General features: G+C 34.9%; 1 protein-coding gene across 5 annotated transcripts in view; it reads left to right on the forward strand.

Annotated features, from left to right (window-relative positions):
• USP3 (ubiquitin specific peptidase 3) overlaps positions 1-17,428 on the forward strand; it is a 111,972-nt gene that overhangs the window by 24,101 nt on the left and 70,443 nt on the right. For 4 of the 5 annotated variants that reach the window (XM_077881380.1, XM_077881381.1, XM_077881382.1 and 1 more), the window contains exons 2-3: positions 7,184-7,244; positions 11,232-11,363. In XM_077881380.1, coding sequence (XP_077737506.1) covers positions 7,184-7,244; positions 11,232-11,363 — 193 coding nt within the window. Of the gene's footprint in view, positions 1-7,183; positions 7,245-8,351; positions 8,469-11,231; positions 11,364-17,428 lie in introns of those variants that run through there. The other variant, XM_077881384.1, reaches the window with a different exon arrangement.

Raw genomic sequence — 17,428 nt, forward strand, 5'->3', positions numbered from 1 at the left:
CTGTGCATTGGCTCAGTCCTTTGACCCTGGGCCCCTCCTATTGCTTTTTAAGAGAACTCTCCTATTTCCCTGTTCCTTGGGAACTCAATGCCCATTCCAGAATGAGCAGCACTGGAGGATGGTGGGCGACAATGAGTTTGGCTGCATTCAGGCTGCTCTGGCATCTGTGGCAGTTGCTTAGGATAGCTGGATTTCTTCTTTTCTGGACTATATTATGGCCCAGTTCCTGTTTCCTTTATGTGACTTTACCAATTCCTTCCCCTGGTAGTTTCAGAGGATTTAAGTTGAAGATAGGAGAGACTTCAGAACTTTTAGCATAGAATAGGCTTGTGAGCATGTAGTTCAAATAATATTTATGGTATAAAGAAGATTATATGCCTTGCTCTTTTTTTTTTTTTTTTTGCCTTGCTCTTAAATATCTAAAAATATATCAGTTGGAGGGTTACCTGGGTTAGTCCTAGAATATAGTTCTACTTATGTTTACTGGAATACTCTTAGAATTTTGTGATAATACTGCCCTATTCTTTAGTTTTAAGAGAAATAACACTTTTGGTATTGATACTCTTGTGGAGTGTGTGTGTGTGTGTTGAATAATAGCTGCAGAAATTTTGTTTTCACTGATTATAGTTTTATAAACCCATAGAGTTATAATCTTGGATTTTGGCTTAACCACTCATGCTTAATAATTTAGAATAAATCTGTTTCCTTAGGACAATTTTATAATACCAGTATTTTTAAATTTAAGCCATTAAACTTTTTTATTATAAAAGAAGTAATATTTTCTGAAAAAAATCAAACATTGTAGTGGGAAATAGGTCCATGTGGCTCTAATCTCTCCTCTCATTCCTTTTATGTAACTATTAACAGTTACTATATATCCTTCTAGGCTTTAAAAATTTTATATAGAGGTATATAATATACACACAGAAACATGCAGTATAAAATCTTTTTAAAACAAAAATGACAGCCTTCTGGACTTATTGCTTTACAGCAGTCCATGCCTTCAAACAGAGTTTGATTTCTAGTTCTGTCACATACTAACTGAGCAAGTTACATAACTTGTCTCTGTCTCAGTTTTCTTATCTGTAAAACAGGCTAAAGAATAGGTTTGTTTACAAGTAATGTAAAACAGGCCAATTCCTTATTGAATTATAAAGGATTAAATGAAGTAATATTCATAAAGTGGTTGCCATAGTGCTTGGCACATACTATGTCCTAGATGAATATTAACTAGATAAAAGTGAACTTTTAAAAAAAATCTATATTATGGATGTTTTCTTATGGCTTGGTAATATTTTTAGAGTGCTGCATTTTAAAAACTCTGTGTGTGCTGGGGTAGTGGTGTTCTGAGTTTTACAGTCATAGTGGCATGTTTGTAATACTTTTGTACAGTGATTCCATATACTTCCCACCCCCACAATTGCAGTGAGTTGCTGTTACTACTGATGGGCAATGTGGTGGGAATGTTTTTGCCTCTCAAGTGGTTAGAGACAGAGAAAAAAAGCTGAAAATCATTGGTTTAGAAAATTATACTACATTAGCAATTAATCCTTGTGTTGTTAAGCCTTTAAATTAGGTGGAAAGTGGAGTTGGAAGACTTTTGTCTATAGGGGAGGATAACATTATTGTTTCACTAATCTTTTTCCTTATATTCTTTGACTACTTTTATAATTAGACGGATATGCTTATTGCGTTGTCTTCATTTAAGAATAGTAGTGATGTTCTCAGTTCTATAGCTTAGTAATGGTAGAGGCAGGACTAGAATCTTGGTTATCAGATCCTTACCTTTCTGAATTCTTAAGAAGATAAAGAGCCTCACTACCAGTTGAAGCAACTACTAAATAATGGATGCACTATAAGTGACTTGCCTGTCAGTGCTGTGTGCTTGAACTGTTTTGTGTGTAGAGACATTAAGCTGTATCATAAGCACTGGTGCATGATGTTTTTATAAACGAAAAAAATTAGAATTCAGAGAGGGGTGCTTGGGTGGCTCCATTGGTTGAGCATCCGACTCTTGGTTGTCTTTGGTCATGTTCTCAGGGTTGTGAGATAGAGCCCCACATGGGGCTCCATGCTCAGCATAGAGTCTGCTTGAGATAGTCTCCCTCTGCCCCTCCCTCTGCTCACATGCATTCTCTTTCTCTCTCTCAAAAATAAATAAATTAAAAAAAAAAGAATTCCAAGAGAGTTGTTGAGAGGCTTTAAATATCAAATGTACTGTCTCGTTAGGTTCTATGTAATGAATACTAAGGATATTGAAGACGAGTGGTCATGTAGAAAGTGTAGATGTGGAAAGTGTAGATAGTTTTGTCTTATGAACTCCTTGTCTTCTGAACACAACCTGAAAACATCTGTGTCAACAGGTCCCTTTAAACACAAAATTCCCTAGTTTGTGACCTTTCTTCATCTCTTGATAAAGGAGCATACTACCATTCCTTTTACAAAAATAGTAAGGAATAAAACCACTTCGCTGTATAGATCACTTGGATGCCTTACCTCTCTCTACCTCTGTGCTCTATCAGTTCTTACTTTCTGGTTTCCAAGAGAGTTAAAGCTTTGGTGGCTCTAGGAAGAAGACATGGCATGGGCATGATTTAGAGGCAGATGCTCCTCCACCTTCTCCCCTGCCTAGTATGTGTGTTACAGCTTCTTTTTTGGGGGAGGGGGAATCAAACCACTTAATTGCGGGGCTTTGGGGTAAAGGTGGAAGGGGGAGGAGGGCAGGAAGATCAGATGTCCTCGGCCCAGCCAGAACTGGTCCAGCGTCACAGTCCCCAAAAGCTGTGTTACAGCTTCTATCTTCTGGAAAATGGCTCTAGTTTAGGAGAGGATCATGACTGTCCTCTTCCTCTAAAAAGACCCTGTTGCCAAATTGCAGAGGCTTTGGCTGAGGTGAGACTAGGGCCAGAGGACAGTTCTGAGGCCATAGCTAAAGGAGGAGATTAGAAGGAGCAACCTCCCGGCTGTGATGCCTGAGCTTAGAAAAGGAATACTGAGCTTGTGGTTGGAAGAATCCAAGCAAATGGGGAGAGATTGCCGGAAGAAAGAGTAACTTTGACAACATAACCTGGGTAAAAGGCAAAACTCCGTTTATGAGATCCAATGATCTTGTTTTGGTGAAGTGTAACAGTGTGAGAAATACCTAGCTTTCTCACTGTGATGTAACCTTGAAGTGTAATTAGGTGTAATAAAAAGAGCCCGAATAAGTTCTTGGACTTATCTTTTTGAGCTTCCACAAACTTCCATCCTTCTCTTTCTGTCAAATTCTAGCATTTAAAATTTAAAAAATAAACCGTTCAGCTTAATATGTTTTATGTTTTACTGAATAGCATACTCATAGCTTAAAATCATTTTTATTGACTATGTGTGGTTTTGTTTTAAATAAATATGCACAGTTGACCCTTAAAACAGGTTTGAACTATGTGGGTCTACTTATATGTGGACTTTTTTTCAGTTAATATAGTGCAATATCATAAATATATTATTTCTTCCTTAGGCTTTTCTTAATAACATATTCTTTTCTCTAGCTTATTGTAAGAATATGGTATATAGTAAATATAACATACAAAATATGTTAATGGACTATTTATGCCATCAGTAAGGCTTCTGGTCAACAAAAGGCTATTAGTAGTTAAGTTTTGGGGAAGTCAGAAGTTTTATGTAGATTTTGAACTGTGTGGGGATCGGGACTCCTAACCCCTGGCATTGCTCAGGGGTCAGCTGTACATTATTTCAATCATATTACAGTTTATAATTTTATGGAAATCTCTTATACTGTTTCCATGGGAAATATGTTCATCCTACAGATAACTTTTGAAACTCATCTGCCTATAAATTGAGACTACTTTTTATAATAAGAGAGTGACCCTTAAGGTGATAAATAATTCTGAGATTATTTATAGTATTCTTTTTTTTTTTTTTTAAAGATTTATTTATTTATTTATGATAGACAGAGAGAGAGAGAGAAGCAGAGACACAGGCAGAGGGAGAAGCAGGCTCCATTCCGGGAGCCTGACGTGGGATTCGATCCCGGGTCTCCAGGATCGCGCCCTGGGCCAAAGGCAGGCGCTAAACCGCTGTGCCACCCAGGGATCCCCTATTTATAGTATTCTTTTATTCATGTTATATCCTAGTTAGTTTAATTTAAAGCCAATATTTTTTCATCCTATTTTATAATTGTTTCGGGTACATGAAAGTTTCTTAATTTGTATAAGGTGTGTATAGACAGTGAATATTCCCCAATGCAGTGCAATAAATGGCTTCAGAATGCCTCATCATACCCAATTCTCTGTGTAGCTTTTTAGCTTTCAAATGTTTTTATGGTGTTAAAGTATTAAGCCCTCAGAGAGTATTATCATTTAAATAGCTAAGACCAACTGTCCTATATCACCATATTTTTAACATTGTTACTATAAATATTCATGATAGAAGAAGTCTGATTTCTTAACTCAGGAATGAAACTCTTTTTTTGAGATTTACTAAAATGGACCGTCACTTGTTTGCAATGTTTTTGAAAGTCAGTACTTCATTTCCTTTTACCCTCTCTCCTCATCCCTATCTGAAGTACCTGTTTATTTAACTACTTATTTTATTGAAGTACAATTCACATAACATAAAATTAACCATATTAAAGTGGACAAATCAGTGGCATTTAGTACATCTGCAACCACGACCTCTATCTAGTTGTAAGACCTTTTCATCATCCCAAAGTAAACCCTGTACCTTTCAAGTAGTTATTCCCCATTTCTTTCTCCTCTCAGCCTTAGGGTGCCATTTTAAAATTTGAAATTGAGAAATTTAAAAATTAATTTAAAAATTCAGATAATTGAGATATTATAAGACTAGATATAGAATACATTGTTCTAAATTCAGTAACATGCAGAAACACATTTAATATACTGATAGTGGAGGGGTGTCGATTGGTTAAGCATCTGCCTTCGAATCAGGTCATGATCTCAGGGTCCTAGGATTGAGCTCCATGTTGTACTCAGCAGGGAGTCTGCTTCTTCCCCTGCCACTCCTCCTGCTTATGCTCTCTCTCAAATAAATAAGATCTTTAAAAAAATTATATACTGACAGTGGAGAAATTAGATCACAAAATTCTGTGTGCTGTGTGTATATTTATAAGGGAGAAAAAAGGAACAGTTGGTAGAAAACACACCAAAGTAACAGTGATTTTGCTCTAGATTTTCTTTTTCTCATTTAAAGAAGGAAAAAAATCTTCCATAATTTTTTTAAATATTGTATTTATTTATTCACGAGAGACAGAGATTGAGAGAGGCAGAGACACAGGCAGAGAGAGAAGCAGGCTCCATGCCGGGAGCCTGCTTCACGCCCTGGGCTGAAGGCGGTGCTAAACCGCTGAGCCACCCGGGTTGCCCCAAAATCTTCCATAATTAAAATGAAAACAAACTCTAGATAGTTAAAAATGTGGAACTAAACTTATTATTGTAACATAATTATTTCAGTTAATATTAAACTTTAACAACTTTTTTTTTCCAGATTGAGTTATAGTGTTAGTATATACTAAGAGAAAAAGAGATTTACTAAAGGAACAAAACAACAGTATTCTTAGTTTTTCAGTCCTCCAAATTATATCTCAAACTATGAATACCTGTTTCAAATAAGCTGTGTTCTAATTTATTTTTCTTTAAAAAGTATACTTTATAGAACTTTTTAAAAAAGATTTTATTTATTTATTTGACACAGAGAGACATGCCTGTGGCCCAAGCAGGAAGAGGGGCATGCAGAGGGAGAGGAACAAGCTCTCTGCTGAGCAGGGGCACTCACAGCCCACAGGGCTTATCCCAGGACCCAAAGATTATGACCTGAGCCAAAGGCAGGGACTCAATGGACTGAGACACCCAGGTGTCCCTCTTTATAGAACTTTCTTTTCAAACTATAAAAACATATTCTTATTGATATAAAACAAATACCGTGGGAGGTATAGAAATAGTCAACAGTCTCCTCTCAAATATAGTCTTTTCGTGTACCTGCCTATAATAATTATTGTTAGCAATTTGGCAGGTATACTTTTTGACCTTTCAGTTGTGTAGCTTACATGCACATAAAATAAACTTGGACCCAATTGAGTAAAAAACTCAAATGCCTTCAAAATGGCCCTGGCAGTTAATGTAAATTTGTGAATGCAAGAGCACTACAGTGGGGACCAGAACTTGGAAGAGGTTGGTGTCTTAAATTAGGAAATTTGAACTTTCAACAAATGCTTATTGAGCACATACTATGCGCTAGGCATTGAACTTGCGATACTTCTGAGTGTGTGGTTGTACCTTGGGTACCCCTCCCATACCCCTGTGGACTTGTGGTTGTATTAGGGAGTCACCTGGAAAGCTACTTTTCTCAAAATACACATGTTCTTTGTCCTCTGTCCCACCCCAATGTAGATACCTCTGCCTAAGTAGAACATCCACATCCTGAATAGCTTTTCAGGTGATTTTTATGTCCCTTACCTTTTGAAAATCATTGTTATATATTTATTGGGCTTTTTATTTTTAAGATTGAATGAGTAAACGGAAAGCAAAATTGCAATCAGTATTTTAAAAATTTTCATGCTTTTCTTGCCCACCCCCCCATAATACTTAAACTAAAATAATTAATGTCTTGATTATACCCTCAGGAAGAATTAAATGCAGTTGTCATATTTAGAATTACATTTTATGCAACCAAGACATTAATTTGGGAAGAACTGGATTTAGTCTTCCTAATTGTATCTTTAGGTTATGCCTCTCATTAAGTAAACTGAAAGAGTTGTCATTTATAGTAGTATATAATCTGCCTGGCAAAGACATGTGATTAAAAAATTAGACTTAAAAAAATGTTTTTAAGAGAAAATAGACTGTCATTAACTTGTTGGAGACTGTGGCAAAAAGAAATAAATAATAAAGGAAGAAAGTATATGTGTTTAACTTGTGGTTGAACTGTTTGAGTCAACAATTAAAATGAGCAGCCATTGTGGATATGCATTTCAGTGCTTTTCAGTATAACTTTAATTAGGCAGCCTTTCTGTGTAAATGCACTCACAAAGCAGGGATTTGTGATTTTGGTACACCTAAGCAGCCATGGAATTTTTAACTTAATCACAGGGTATGATATTACAGATTAGGGGAGAAACTGAGAAGTAACATGATACAATTGGTATATTGTGTATTTTTCTTTTTATTAGTGTGCCGATCCAACAAAAGCCCCTGGGTCTGTTTGACTTGTTCAAGTGTCCACTGTGGAAGGTAGGTGACATACTTATACTTCACTACCCTACTTGCTTTTTTCAATTTGCCTTTAAGCTTATGTCAAAGTTTTTGCGATTTGGATTTATTAGCACTATTGCTTAATCATTGTATGTAATTGTCTATAAGGCTTCCTTTTCCCAATAGAGTCTGTTTGCTCAGTGATACAACTAAGGAAAATCTAGGGGGAAAAGCCTTTATGTTGGTACCCAGAAGAATTAATTTGATGATCAGATAATCTAGTAATATTTGATTGAAAAGATGAAATAAAGGAACTTTGAATTCTTTAAATAAAAGCTTACCTTATGGTTGTTTCTTCAACCTTTTAGTTAGGGTAAATTTGAGCATATACAAAAGTATAGAGATAATATAATTGAAGCCCTTTATTTTCATCATCCAGCTTCAACAGTTATCAATACATTGCCAGTCTTATTTCACCTGTTACCTACACCATCCCCAGCTTTACTAACTTTTGAATCAAATTCCAGATATCACATCATTCTTCTGAAAACAAAACAACAAAATGTTTACAGAGGAATTCCCTTGAAAATGGTCTCGTTGTGGAGGTCATTATTAATTGCTGCCTAAGATGTACCAAATGTTTCATTGTTTCAATAAAACAGTTTTGCTCTCCAGGGATTTAACACTCCCTGCCCCCCAAATATTGTTCAAACCTGAGCATTTCTTCCCCTTTCTTGGCTTCAAAATGATGTTACTTAATACTTTAGTAACTTTTTTCTTCTAACTCAAACAATTAAATATCAGCCTTGTGTTCTTTTAGCTTGGTAGTAGCATATTTATTTCAATTGCTCTTTTAACTTAGACTATATACTTTGAATTTACTTAGAAGTTAATAGTTTAGCAGCGAGAGGATGAGAAATCATACTGTCACACAGGCTGAAATCTACATTTTATTTATTAGGACTATTTCCCCATTGTTATTTTTAAACCCTCATTGCATGAAGAGAGCATCTATGTTCATTTAACGTGATTTTTCACATTTTGAGTCGTGGAATTAAATATTTTTTCCATGTACACTTAAAAGTACCTTTGGAAAATGTTAACTGCATATCTTAATTGTGGCTGTTGTGGTTTTGAAATCTCTAGGATTTGGGGAACCTGAAAATACTTTGTACAGATAACTTTTTTTTAAAAAAAGAAGAAAAGTAGAAGCACTTAAATTCTGCACTTGAAGAGACAGATTCCTCTCCTAGATTTTGAGAGGTGAGAATTATAATGCAATAAAATTTATATAGTTCTGTTCTCCAGTTGTCTCATAGTGCTCTCTGGCCTAAATCTTGAAGGTCATATGCCAGCCAAAAGACCTGACAAACTCTCAAAAATTGGAGAGGTTAATGTTACTAATAGCAAGCAACAAATAGTTCTCTAAGTAGGTTTTGGAAAAATACCATGAAAAATTTCTAGACTCTGCAGGTAGTCTGTTTCCAGTCTTAAACTTAGAAATTTAACATAGTTTCATTTTTTTTTAAAGATTTTATTTATTTACTCATGAGAGGCACAGACCCAGAGGCAGAGACATAGGCAGAGGGAGAAGCAGGCTCCCTGCAAGGAGCCTGATGTGGGGACCCAGTCCCAGGACCCTCGGATCCATCCAGGTGCCCGAATTTAACGTTTCAGAGAAATATGATTAAATAGATTAGACAAATAATGAGAGTAGCTTGCATTTGGATCTTCTTTTTATATAGCTGATTGGTTAATTTTCTTTTATCATATAATCCTGCGTGTTGATTGCCAAGGATTCTGATTTTTCATTAAATCTAAGCCAGTTGTCTGCAGAAAGTCTTAAATTGAATATTCCTTCAGTCACTAGCATATTTGAGTTATATATTCTGTTGACCTTCATAACATCATCCCATTTATTTTTCAAATTTTTGTGATTGTGGTTAGAAATCTTTGATAACTATATTGATGCTTTTCCTTTTTAGACCAAATTGTCCAGTTAAAATCTAAAATTAGATAAGGGAAATATTTATTTTTATGTTATCCAGTTTATATATAACTGTTAACTTCTGAGTGTTATTTGAGTATTAGCCAAAACATTGCCAATCTTAACATCAGCAGTAATACGCTTCTTACTTTTCAGCAACCCTTATAGTAACCATTTAAACATTTAGTACATACATATAAAGACTCCAGTGTGGTAGCTAAATAAACTATAAGTACTATGTATAGATGATCAGTTTTCAAAGACCTAAAAGTAGTGATCTCTTATTTTTATCATCATTCAGTATTGCTTTTACTTTGATTTTGAAGGTGCTCATTATAAATAGTACTTTTGTTTCTCATGGCACAGTATAAATTATATAAGCATAGGAAATTGAGCTGTGATTAGATATGTAACCTATACAATGTCTTGGAGTTTACCTTTTTAAATAAATATTAGGTATTTCTTGACCTATGCAATGTATGTGCTTAATATGACCACTTTCTAATTACACTGTTTGAATTCTGAATAAATAGTACTTATGCATTTAAAGGAAAACATGAAAAAAGGTAATTACCAACATCCATTCATTTCTTTATGCGTTCATTGGGCCATGAATTTCTTAATTTAATCACCTAACAACTCATGAAATATAAGTACTATTATCTCCATTTTATAGATGAGAAAACATAAGTGCAAAGAGGTTAACTCCTCTAAGCTCTCGTGGCCAGCATGTGACAAAGCTATTTTTGAAACTCCTCTAAGCTCACCTGGCCAGCTTGTGACAAAGCTACTTTTGAACCCAGGTAGTCTAGTTTTTGAGCTTATACTCTTAATCATTATTTTATTTTAAAATTAATTTTAGTTTACTTTTGTGCACACAGGACCCCTAAACGCACAATTTTGAGTTATGTTTACTCTAATGAAAAAGTGGGAAAAAACTATGATCAAAATCTAAGTGAGGTTAGTAGTGCCTCTTATGCTTCCAGCTTTCCTAGGGTAGAGGCTGGGCCTGAAGTTCATCCTTCCTATTTATCCATCCCTACTGTCCTACTTTCCCCAAGGTGAGTGTTGCTCCTGGTATCATTATGGAGCCTCATGACAAAATTTACCTTAACTTTCTGAGTATGTTTATTTTGGTACCATTTGATCAACATTTGTTTTGACTGAGTTTTCAATTAGACCATGCCTTCTATAAATTAACTACTTTTTGGGAACCAGGAAGTTTTGTTTTATAAGGGTCTTGACAGTACTGGTCAGTTACAACATGGTACAGTGTTTAGGTAGAAGTTTAGAGGAATTTGTACACCGTATGCATTATTTCAGTTTCATTCTTTTTGTAATTCACTGATTTATTAAATCTGAGTTGAAAAATGTTAGAAAATTGTTATGAATATAGTCAACCTTTATTATCTTTGTCCATGTAAATAAATAATAGTTTATATAAGCTTAAGATTATTTGTATTTTGTGTTGTTTCTAAACAAATATGTTTCCATATGAGTGGAGCTAATTATTTAGGCATTTGAAAAAAAGATCTGAAGCCATACTGGTGAGAAAGAGATTAATTATCCTGTTTCTATATCTAACTTTCACCTTTTATATGGTCGGTGGCCCTATAGGAAGTGGTTGAGTGATTTAGTTCACAAAGTTTGCCTTTGAGAATAACAAGTTGGTTAGCAGTCTGAGAAAAACTTAAAAAAAAAAAAGAAAAGAAAAAGCTATAGCAAAAGCATCAGCAAATGAGTTGATAAATGAAATATCAATGATACTGAAACTGATTTGCATAGAAGAGCCTTTCCTTGCCTGGCCCTAATCTTGTGTACAATTAAAAGTTGACTGTCATGTTTGATTGCAAAAAAGCATATTTTAAGCACTCAGCTTAATCACTAACCAATTGAATGCCCTTATAGGACTGAATGCTCTTATAAGGAGGAATTCTTTCTCATTCTAATTTATCATCTAATTTTATTATCATCTGCTACTATTTTAACTTCCAAAGCAGTATTTAGATTAAAATAAATTTTTATTTGATTTTCATAAGGTATGTGAATGGCCATGCAAAAAAACATTATGAAGATGCACAAGTACCCTTAACTAATCACAAGAAATCAGAAAAGCAAGATAAACCTCAGCACACAGTGTGTATGGATTGCAGTAGCTACAGTACATACTGGTAAGTATTAATATGTTCTGGAAATGATATTCCTTACTCAGTGTGTGCGAGTGTTTTCTCATTTTCCTCACTCTTTCCCCTCCCCCATCAATCTCTAAACCAGTTGCTACTGCCATTACCTCCTTTTAGTTTTGTTAAGATGCATAGGGGATTGGAGCCATCAGGAATGCCTGTTCTTATTCATTCAGATTTTACTCCGCATTGTTCCCTTCAACTTCTGGGCCTCCGTTTCTTTCCCACCCTTCTCTTCCGTGTCCATCCTGATAAGCTTCAGGGCAATGAAAAGTATTTCTTTGTGGTTGTTTTTTTATAATTTGTTTTCTTTTTCTTGTTTTGTTTTTAATTGAAGAATAAATAATAAGATACAAACTCATGTTCAAAACAAAAACCTAAGCCCGTGTTTTTACTGTCCAGCTAACATTTTGTTATGTAATCTTGAAAATACAACTTTTTGGTTTAAAAACTTGTTTTGACAATCTCCCCTCTAAGTACAGAGCCATTCTCTTCTACTCTGTAGATAAATGTTAAGAATTTCGTGTGTAGCCTTTCAGGCTTTTTTTTTTTTAAGCATCACATCTTTTAAAAAGAGATCAGAGGCCCTGTTCTCTCTGTAATATAGTATGCGTGTCTATTTCATATAAATGACGATGAAATAAGTATGGATTTTTTATGACTACTTAGAACTAGGTTATTTAGGTTACAGTAATGTTAAACAATTCATATCCATTTGGTATGCTTAGATTAGGGTTTTGTTCTGTTTTGTTTTGTTTTTTTTGCAGTTTTGCCTTTAGTGTGAAGCAAATTTTTTCCCTTGACTAGTAAATGATGAATAATTCTTTACTTGCTTTAATTAGTTTACTCTCAATTCAAAAGGTTTTTGGCATTGAAGGGAAAAAAGGCCATTTGAAAGATCCCTTTGGAGATCTTTTTTGGTTGTCCAACCCTTAAATGTCACTTGAAAGCAGTAAGGGGCAAGGATGGGGATTTAAAGTCTATCACCTTTGATTTACACTCTACTGAGTTTTGTGCTAATCTTTTCTACATCGTTCTTAGTTGATTATTGTATTGTAGAAAAACGTCCATCAAAAGGAAGAAAGAGTGTGTTCCCATCTTTAAAATTTTTATAGGTTTAACATTACTAAATTGCGACTGTTGAATGAAATATCTTAAGGTTTACTCATTCACAGCATTATTATTTCGGTGGAAGATGTCCAGACCTGGAAGAGAGAGAAGCTAAAGGTAGATAAAAATTTTAGTAAAAATGAAAGTCTTCCCAAGATTTTCACACGTAGGCTAGTGCTCAGTTTATTGTCATCTGCTCTTGTAAAATGCTCCTTCCTATGAAAGGTAAGCATTAGCCAGACTATTAAAGTGTTCTCATTAGGTTTACCTCCTTTCCCTCAAGAAACGTATATAGTAGAACAACATAGCTACCTAATAGATTGACCATGTTTCTTTAAAACCTAGTTTTCTTTTTTATTTCTATTTTATTATTTTATTTATTTATTTATTTATTTATTTTATTTCTATTTTATAAAGATTTTATTTATTGAGAGAGCGGGAGAGCATGAGCAGAGGGGAGGGGCAGAGGGAGTAGCAGACTCCCTGCTGAGCAGGGAGCCCAAAGTGGGGCTCCATCCCAGGACTCTAAGATCATGACCTGAGCTGAAGACAGATACTTAACAGACAGAGCCACCCAGGCACCCCTAAGACTGACTTTTGAGAACAGAAATTAAGTTCATTTTTTTAGGTATAATTTCACAATCATTGTTCTAAGTCACGTCAACCTGTACATACCAGATGTTGAAAACATTCATTCTTGATTTTCAGTTAGCGCTGTATGTGAAATGATAAATAGGGAAGTTTGGAAATACAGTTAAATCTCTGTGTGTTGTAACAAGTTTGCAGTGGGTTTTCTTGCAATTGATAAGATTATGAGGAAACAGTAACTCTTTGAAAAAAATTTTAAAAACGATTTCATTTATTTATTCATGAGAGACACAGAGAGAGGCAGAGATATAGGCAAAGGGAGAAGCAAGCTTCCCTCAGAGAGCCTGATGCGGTACTCGATCCCAGGACCTTGGGGTCACACCCTGAGCCAAAGGCAGACACTCAACCACTGAGCCACCCAGGTGGCTCTTTGAGGAAATTTAAACAATTATCTTAATGGAGTAGAATAGGTCTCTTTAAAAATATAGGGCACATACTTCAATGTCCTTATTTATAAAAATATACTTTATGCGTTTTGGAGGAATATTTTTATTAACTAGAATTGGAATTTGATTTGTTTTATGTTGGTATAATATGCTAAAGTACATGTGGTTTCATGGCTGAATTGGAATTAAATGGCAGATCTTGCACCTTGGGGAATATACACAATGGCAGAGGCTTTTTGGCCAACTGCCAGTCTTTTGTGTGAAGTTACAGAGCACTTCAAGTATGTGGATCCTTAGAGCTTCTGAAATGCAGGAAGGGAACTGCAGCTGGTCACATTACTGTATCATTTGTATGTTTAAGAACAAAATGCCACGGAATCATCCTATAGCATTATCCTGATGCCTTAAAAGAAATCTGTGACAGTAACAAACGGATAAAGCTGTAGTCTAAATTAACATTTTCCTCACATCTTAGCATAATTAAGGAAAAAATGGGAAAGGATTTCTTTTTTTCTGTGTGAATCTGTGTGTGTTTTTTTCTCGTACACTTCAGTAATTTCACTTCAGTTTATCAAGTTTCCTTGCATATAAGTTTCTTGTGGTTATACTCAGTTTGCTTCAGAGGTAAAATTGGTGCATTAGTTTAAATCTATTTGATTGTTAATTATTATGCTTGTAATTGAAATCTTTTGACTTTAGCTAATGTTAAAGCTCCTTTTCCACCTGCTCTCTGCTCTAAAGAAGTTGAAACATGCTCTGAGGTTTATAGTTTTTTATCCTTGTTTCCCCTTCCCAAGAGTCCCTGCCCTGTCCTATCTAAGCACATCCTTTGTAAAGTTACCATTGAACTCTCCCCACTCTCCCCGCCTCCCGTCTTCAATTGTAGCTGAATGTAATCTCTCCTGAACTCATAGTTTTTGGGATACTTGTAATTTCCTGCTGTAGGTTAGGTTATTTGTAAATGTCAGTGGGGACTGACTGCAGGAACCATATGTCAGATAATACCTTCCATAGTACTCAGCATCTGGTGCAGATGTAGGCAATATATTGTATTGTTGGAAAGATTGTATTTTGTTTTATATCTTCCCAAAATGGGGAAGGTTACACAAATCCAAAATACTGATCATCTTGGAGGACTAAAGAGCCACAGAACATCTTTCTCAAAAAAGACTTAAATTGTGGCACGTGTGAACTATTTCATTTACCTCCCAAGAGGGACACTGTGGTGCAGAGCAGTTCCGTTTATTTCTTAAAAAAACCGGACATCCAGAAGAAAGCACATATTGACCAAACAGAACAACATAAAATGGGAGGGAAAGCAACTCCAAAAGTTGTTATTTTAATTTGACACAAACCTACTCCTTTAGGAGATAAATCAGCTAAACTGAGCTTAGAGATAAGTGAAGATTTCTGTAAAAGTGAAAATCTCCCCAAGGTGTTCACATAAAGGCTAGTGTTCACTTTTATTATTTATTAAATAATATTTCCTTTCTTTCCACCCCAGCTTCTCTCTCCAGTCAGTAAAAATGGAATTGTATGTGGTATACATTATTGTATCAGAAAGAAACTGTGATTAAAATTAGGAACTTCTATTTGATGTCTTATATAGATAGACATTTGGAATTAATAGTTTTAAAATGCTGAACAGGTAACTTTTGACATCTGACATAGTCTTGTCAACTCTGATCCTTATCAATAGTAACTGAATTTCTTTTTTTTTTAATATTTTGTTTATTTATTCATCAGAGACACATAGAGAGGCAGAGATACAGGCAGAGGGAGAAGCAGGCTCTCTGCAAGGAGCCTGATGTGGGACTCCATCCTGGATTACAGGATCATGCCCTGAGCCAAAGGCACTCAACCGCTGTGAGCCACCCAGGGTCCCAGTAACCGAATTTCTAAGAATACAAAAATATGAAAGGAATATTAAAGCTAAAATAAAAATATAAAACTAAACTACTAAGCAGGGTAATGTTTTAAGGCAGTCTTTCAAAGAAATATGAAATGTGAATCAGTTGGTCTAGAAAAAGACTTGTATTTCAGATTTTAAAAAAATGATATATTTATTTTGGGGGGTAGGGGAGGGAAACGGAGGAGGAGAAGCTCAAGCAGACGAACCCCACATGGGGCTTGCTTGGTCCCTCAACCCTGAGATGACAACCTGAGCTGAAACTGAGAGTTGGATGCTTAACTAACTACACCACAAAGCACCCCTGTATTTCAGATTTTAGACACCTGTAACAAATAACAGTTTAAACTAATAAAAGTTAAAATAAAATAAAAATAATAAAAATAAAGCTCTTATTTTTGGACTTAAAACCAAATCATTTTCAAAGGAAGTTATGATTAAATATTAAAAAGAGGGAAAAAGTTAAAAAAAAAAAAAGGTGTGTCTGGGTGGCTTATTGGGTTAAGAATGGAACTCTTGCTTTCAGCTCAGGTTATGATCTCAGGGTTGTGAGTTTGAGCCCTATGTTAGGCTCTGTGCTGGGGGTGGAGCCTGCCTAAGATTCTCTGTGTACCACAACCCCCCCTTGCTTGTACATGTGCACATATGCTTTCTCTCTCTCCCTCTCAAAAAGAAAAAAAAAGGGAAAATCTTTTGACTGTCTTTATAAACAATTTGAGTACAAATTTTGGGTGTTGTAAAGATTAGAGAACAGGAAGAGTTTGTTTATTTAAAAACAGTATTTTTGAAGTTTAAAAAGAACTTTTTCAATAGAGGTGGTCTGAAAACATAAAAGACTCTTCCGTAATAAGCTACTATTTGCTTTTAAAAAAGGATATAGGTTTTCTCTGCAGGTGTTCTTCTAATTTTCCAAAATTGGCTTATTTGATGGCAATACATCAGAGTTTAGTAAAAGAATTTAAGATTAAGCTTGCTATGTAAGAGTTCTTTTGGATTTTAATTTCTTAGTTTGAAAAGATGAAGTCATTAGAATACAAGCTTTTTTACCCCCTATCATCATATCTTTTATTTTATTTTTTTAAAGGATTTTATTTATTTATTCATGTAATAAATACATGATAAATAATAAATAATTCATGTAATAAATACATGATAAATAATAAATAAATCTCATGAAAGAGAGAGAGAGAGGCAGAGACACAGGCAGAGGGAGAAGCAGGCTCCGTGCAGGGAGCCCGATGTGGGATTCGATCCCGGGACTCCAGGGTCACGCCCTGGGCCAAAGGCAGATGCTCAACCACTGAGCCACCCAGGGATCCCCAATCATATCTTTTATAATAAAACCAGGGCTCAAATTTTCCTCCAGATGTGACAGTATTATGCAAGGGAATGAAAAGGAATTTAAAACTTATTGACAGATCCGATGTTGCCCTTTTTGAGGGGTACTTTTTGCCTAGAAGTTTTCATTTTGTTTTGAGGGGATTTTTGACATTAGTATTATGTACAACTTACTGTTTAAAGATCACTTTGTGGCCAATAGATTAAAGGACTTGTTTCTTTACTGTTGCATAAAAAATAATCAGATTGATTTTTATGATGATTGCTTCTTGTTTCAGATAGATGGCAAATGGTTTGGGTTTTTTTATTTCCTAAAGAATGTTATATGGACCTTTATAACTTTACAGTTAAGGAAGAGAGTTTGCTGTTTTGGGTTTGTGTGCTATATAAAATATGGTAGTAGTTGAGCAATTAAAAATTGGCTAGTGGGACTCAGGGATTTAATGTTTTAATTTAATTAATGTAAGTTTAAGTCACTACATATGGCTGATAGCTATTATATTGGATGATGCAGCCCTAAACTATTAAAATTTAACATTAAGTGTTGTAATGTTATGAAACTTTTCAAAATCTTTAGACAAAGATCTGATAGAAACTCCAAAAAGAAAAGTCAGTTTCACTAGTTTTTGCAAATAATTAAAACTTAAAGCAAATATAACCCA

Source organism: Canis aureus, chromosome 32 (genome assembly GCF_053574225.1).
Source record: "Canis aureus isolate CA01 chromosome 32, VMU_Caureus_v.1.0, whole genome shotgun sequence".
Classification (NCBI taxonomy): domain Eukaryota; kingdom Metazoa; phylum Chordata; class Mammalia; order Carnivora; family Canidae; genus Canis; species Canis aureus.